This window comes from Sesamum indicum, linkage group LG3, assembly GCF_000512975.1.
Source record: "Sesamum indicum cultivar Zhongzhi No. 13 linkage group LG3, S_indicum_v1.0, whole genome shotgun sequence".
Lineage (NCBI taxonomy): Eukaryota > Viridiplantae > Streptophyta > Magnoliopsida > Lamiales > Pedaliaceae > Sesamum > Sesamum indicum.
The window spans coordinates 10,769,255-10,775,344 of NC_026147.1; the positions used below are offsets into that span (position 1 = coordinate 10,769,255).

A 6,090-nucleotide genomic window follows, 5' to 3' on the forward strand; every position below is an offset into this window, starting at 1 on the left:
CGACGAATCAAGGATATGAAAAAATCGCTTGGAGAGAAGTTTGCAAACCGATTGATGAAGGCGGTCAGGGACTACGAGATATTGCAACCCTCAATGATGCACTAATGTGCAAAAAGTTATGACGTGATTTGCTGTTATAGGACATCCATTTGGGTTGAATGGCTGCATAACGGGTGCTTACGAGAAGCGTCTATTTGGACTGTTTCGGAACGTGAAGGTTCATGGGTATGGAATAAGCTTCTCCGCTTACGTACCTTATTGAGGCCGATGGTGGAGTATCAAATTGGAGATGGGTCTTCTATCTATCTTTGGCAGGACCCGTGGCATGAGCTTGGCCCTTTAATTCACATATTCCCACGGGGGCCACGGCTATTAGGTCTAGGTGTTCAGGAGAAACTCGATAGTGTTATTCTGCCAATGGTACTGAACCATCAACCCGCGGCACCTGAAGTATTTAGAAATCTTGCAAACGCTACCTACGATCCATGGAGGGAATGGCTCCATTATCTGGCATTGTAAGAATGGTATACCTATTGTAGCGTCTATTTTTTAATATTTGGACCCACTAGGACCCAAAGTAGGCTGGTCTTCACTACTTTCGGATTCCTTGAAAATTTCGAGACAAAACTTCATCTTTTAGCTCAATCTTTTAGCTCGAAATCCCGAAGAAACTTTTTCTAGCATTAAAAAAATATTTTTAAAATATTTTTGTAGAACTTCTGACAACTCCATTAAGATTGATTTTCATCACTCTCTTGAAGAAGCCAAACATATAAATATTGGATGAGAGTTCATTTTAATAATCAAGTTTGGAATTATGGTTTAAGTAGTTGAGTGTAAGTGTGACTACAATAACAATTTCAAGCAATGGAACGATGACACGAGTGTCGATCCTTTGCCTCATCAAATTGAAGTAACAACCAACTTTCAGACGATCAAATTTCAAATCAGTATTCTTAAGCGACAACTATAAGCATCCAAGGTCACGAATCTTGCCTTCAAACCCCTAAACACCCTTAAATCAACGGTCCATCTTCGTCTACATTCTCTACCCTTGGTTTACAAATTTGAAGAATACCCTCCTCATCACATCACATGTAAATCTGCTGCAAAGAAAGATTATTGATGTTCTTACAAAATGGGATTTATTACTCATTAAAGATCAGATGTTTTCTAGAAAATTTGAAACAAAGTGTTTGTGTGTGAAGGGCACCCCAGAAAGAGGATTAGAGATTAGCATAGTGTTCATTTTTCCAACTTCTCTTTTATAGATTTGTGAAAATTAGGTCCAAAAATCACAAGTTAAATTTACTCGAACAAACAATTTTTGGCTCGTCCCATAACTATAAATGTGTATCAAGAAGTAATAGAAAGGGTAAGATTATAAAATAATGAAGTAATATGTAAATGAGAAATTATTTTGCAAACAAACGGAAATTGAACAAAAATTATGTACAACATATGTTCAGCATAGGTTTTGTGTTCCTTAATTTTTTTATGAAGACTAAACTTTTTTAGTTTTCTACATAAGATATTATTAAAGTATCAAATACGTATGATTACTATATTCATTATGTAACACTCTAAAGAATTTGAATTAAAAAAAGAATAACCCAAAAGATAAAAGTTAATTTCGTTAAAAGAAAGTCAGAGAACATATAAACTAAGCAATTAAATGGAGGAACATAAGTTTTTCTATAAACATATTTGAATTTTTCTAAATCGAAAGCGGGTTTAATAAAAGATGAAAAATAAATACATTTACAAATTTTGGTAAGAGTTTAATTTATCATTTGTTGTCATGAATAAATAATTTTATACCCAAATCAATTGACGACGAATACATTGTGTATGTTGTTAAGTGTTTTTTATTTTTAAACTTCTTCAAGTTTTAGAATATTTTATTTATTTCATTTTTTCTAGGAAAAAAAAATCAAGCGAGATGTAGATATATGAAGAACCTACAAAACGACCTATTTTAGTGGAGTTTATATAAATTTAGAGGTTAATATTAAAACTACAGTTTATAAAGCAATAATGGAGCATAAATTTAAGAATATTAAAAAACTAGAATACTTTATATATATATATATATATATATAGAAGTTTGAGGATTTTAGAAAATTATAGAAGTTGAAAGAAGTTTTAGAACAGCTCTGTACATAGATGTGAGCTTTTCACACACACACACACAAAAAAAAAAAAAAAAAAAAAAAAAAAAAAACGGGGACTTATTGGGATGGATTTTGGGACGGTTTACAAAAGCCATCTGAAAGCAAGTTCAAAGTACGAATAATTAAAATACAAGTTTGGGACAGCCTTACGGATGATTTGAGACAGCCCTTGGGACGTGTTTTCTTTTTCTATTTGGGACATAATGTCATCCCAAATTTTATTTGGGACGAATAATTAAAATATAAATTTGGAACAGACTTATGGATAGTTTGGGACGTAACTTTTAAATCGAACATATTATTTTTTGAAAGATTTTTGGGACAACTTTTGTGACATGTTTTCTTTTTTTATTTTTTTGGGACGGAATGGCGTCCTAAATTCTATCCCCATTTTTAGTTAATTTTAAAGAAATTAATTTTCTTTTTTTGTTGGGTTAAATTTTACTATATTAAATTTATAATTGAAGACAATATTTTTCATAAATAAGAAATTAAAATTAGCCAAAATAATTTAAATCCGATGTATAGTTCACAATTTGAATTTCAAAACAAAAGTATTAAAATTTAAACCCTAATCTAACAACTAGGGCGAATGCTGGTCGGTTGGTTGAGGGTCTGCAGCTTCTTTGTCCTGCTGTTGCGTGGACTCCTCAGCTGGGACATCAGCAGCTGGTGGCTGATCAGGGCACAACATCGGGATCCCCATCTTGTCAAAGAGCATGCCCAATATAAGTTTGATTTCCTGAAGCTGTGTTGAGGCGGGAGGTTCTAGCGGCGAGGTGGCACTGATGTTGATGCTCTGTGGTCTTTGATCTATGGGTGAGCGACATCTGATGTCAATACCTCGAACCCGCAAGAGAAATTAGTAAGTAAATTTGATCTATTTCAGTTCAATTATTTTCAACAATAAATATTTATAAATTTCTGATATTTTAAATATCTCTGCAGGAGGCTCAGCTCGGCCGTCCACCTCAGTGAATGGAGGTTTTTGCTGCCTGCTACAAAAAGAAAGCCGACGGTAGCTGGAATGGTTCACGGGCAGAAGAGTGCTAGAGCAAGACGTTTCGTCCTAAGTTGTCCCAAAATTGTCCCAATTCGAAAGAAATATTGGGACAAATGTTAGCCGTTCCAATAAAGCTTTTTCTGTTTTGGAGTATTTATAGCATTCAAAAATATTTTTAAAAGAGTGTTTTAGAGTTCCTAAATGTTCCATTAAGCTTAATCTTCATCATTCTTTTGAGAAGTCAAAGGTTATATATTGGGTAGGAGCTCATTTTGATAATCAAGTTTCAGTATCAAAATTTTCTCACTAAAATCTTTTATATTTATTCCGTTTCTTTTTCAAACTTACTTCCCTTCATAGATAAACTAGCATGAACCACATGCTATCCACGAAAATTTATAAAAAGATGCCCGCATCTCCCACATCGTGTCGATGAAGAGACCTGCATATCCCGCATCATGTCCATCATATCAGCCATTATCATCTCGAGACAGTCGATGCGGTCCTCCATGGCTGGGTTTGAAAGTGCAGTGGTGATGGCGATGTGAATGTGCGGCTGGAGACGTGGGCCTCAGAACCAAGACCAAATACTCGACCCTTGTTCTTGCCCTCGATTGTAGCCAGCCACATCTGTTGCTCTGTCATCGCCATCGAAACCTCGGACTTTGCGAGGGCACTGAGGTCGTCGGCCATGAGCTGGGGCTGACGATCCTCCAGCATCTTTTGGAACGTCTCTTGTAAAATAAATAAAATTGTTAGTACTTTATTAAATGAATAATTAATTAGTAAAAAAAATAATATAAAAATTTATCTACTTACCGCCACCTCCACCACCATCGGCCCGCTCCAGCTGTCATTCTCTTTCTTCTTGTAGCAGCGCTCAAATAATTCCATCTGCTTGGGGTGGTCGACCGAGCTCCGTCTCCTGTACAAGAAAAAAATAGTTAATTAATTAATTAGCATAATATTTATAAATAATAATTTAATTAATACACAAATAATTTATATTTATTTACCGACTTCTTTTTGTGCTTGCCGACTGACGAAGCCCCCTCCCCCCGATAAACAGTCGAGTTCGCCACCCGATTCGCCTTATTCTTTGAGGACTCCTGCTAGAAGTCCTTGCTGGCCCTATACGCTTAGAACTGGAGTCAGACCTCGTTGACCAGCCATAGGGCCTGACCAAGATGGACCGGGCGATGGAGAAGGTCTTCCTGATGTACTTTTCAGCCCACATGTGGAAGACCGAGAACATTAACTCATCGTCACAGTCCCACCAGTAGGTCATCTGCAGTAATAATAATAAACAAAACATTAGTAAAAAAAATTAACAATTAGATTACATATTAGATAAAAAAAATTAATTTAAAACTAATTATCTTGATGCTCTCGAACCAGAAATGCTGGTACTCTAGCGGCACCTACCTCAGACACAGGCATGGGTGGAAGAAATGTCCGTGCACGACCACATTGATCCGCTCGTGAAACCGTCGGTCAAACCTTAAATGTATTTTAAATTAAACAATTAAGTAACCTTTTAAAAATAAAATAAATTCATAATAAAAAAAATTAGGTAAACCAACTTGCATCGCCATCGAGACTAATGTACTGACGCAATGATGGTGGGGAGATTGATGGTGGTGGTGGAGCAGCCACCGATGTGGCAAGCTATTGTAATGTGTCGTCCAGAGCCGTGCATGCAGCTCCAAATGTACCAGCATCATATGGAGTCTGCGGGAGGGAGAAGGTGCCGGCGTATGAGGTGGTGTGGGTAGTCGAGAGGATACTTCCCCAACCTGAGAAAAATCTGACGGTACTGGTGGCAGTACTAGGCCACGACCGTGGCCACGCCCTCGACCACGCGATAGAGGCGGCGTACCACTAGACATTATCTACACCAATTATATAAAAGTATTAGTCTAAATTTTGACTTATTGGCATTAATATGTCATTAATATATTATTGACAAAAAATTAAGAAATTGATCTAAATTAATTTTGTGATTATGTATATTATTATGTAAAAATATAAATATGTATTGTGAATATTGTTCTAATTTATTTTAATTTTTTTATTAATATATAAAAATGTTAATATTTGAAAATTTGGTCTAAATTAATTTTGTGATTATATACATTATTATGTAAAAATGATCTTGAGGAATATTGTTACAATTTCTTTTTCATTTTTTTTATTATTATGTAAAAATTTATTAATGTATTATTGTTAATATTGCATTAATTGTTCCAAAATTCTTTATTAATGTGATTATTATGCAAAATTTATTAAATTGCATAAGTTACAGAAATTTGTGTAATAACACATAAATTGCATAAATTTAACATATATTGCATAAATTACACTTGTACTGAATAAATTTGTTAAATTGCATAATTTACAAATAAATTGAATAAATTACAAATAAATTGTATAAATTACACATGTATTGCATAAATTTGTTAAATTCCATAAATTACACATAAATAGCATAAATTACACATAAATTGCTTAAATTGTACGTAAATTTTAAAAAATACAAAAAAAATTTAAAGTACCAAAAATTACAAAAAATTACGAAAATTGCCAAAATAATTTTCTGAAAATTATTTCTAAAAATTCTTACCGATTTGTTTTTAAGAAACAAAAAATTTACAAAAAAAATTTCAAAATACCAAAAATTTAGAAAAAAGTATTTTCTGTAATTTTTTTTTGAAAATTACACATAAATTCCAAAAAATGCCAAAAAAAAATTTATAATTACCAATTATTTCTAAAAATTCTGAAATTTTAAAAAATAATTACAGAAAATATTTTTTGAAAATATTTTTTATAAATATTTTCAAAAAACAATTCTTAAAAAATCATAAAAAAATTGAAATATATTCAAAAAAATTAGAAGCGGGGGGGGGGGAC

The 6,090-nt window shown here is 33.3% G+C and overlaps 1 protein-coding gene across 3 annotated transcripts; it reads right to left on the bottom strand.

Moving 5' to 3' along the window:
* Window positions 2,699-5,066, bottom strand: LOC105157998. Of its 3 annotated transcripts, none has more exons than XM_011074583.2 (5): window positions 4,761-5,066; window positions 4,603-4,677; window positions 4,198-4,465; window positions 3,997-4,102; window positions 2,699-3,911 (listed from the first exon to the last, which is right to left on the bottom strand). In XM_011074583.2, the coding sequence occupies exons 2-5, from the start codon at window positions 4,615-4,617 to the stop codon at window positions 3,749-3,751; spliced, it is 552 nt and encodes a 183-aa protein (XP_011072885.1). In that variant the 5' UTR covers window positions 4,618-4,677; window positions 4,761-5,066; the 3' UTR covers window positions 2,699-3,748. The 3 variants fall into 3 exon arrangements, with proteins under 3 accessions (XP_011072885.1, XP_020548499.1, XP_020548498.1); XM_020692840.1 differs by having other exon boundaries at window positions 2,699-3,897; window positions 4,194-4,465; XM_020692839.1 differs by having other exon boundaries at window positions 2,699-3,909; window positions 4,194-4,465.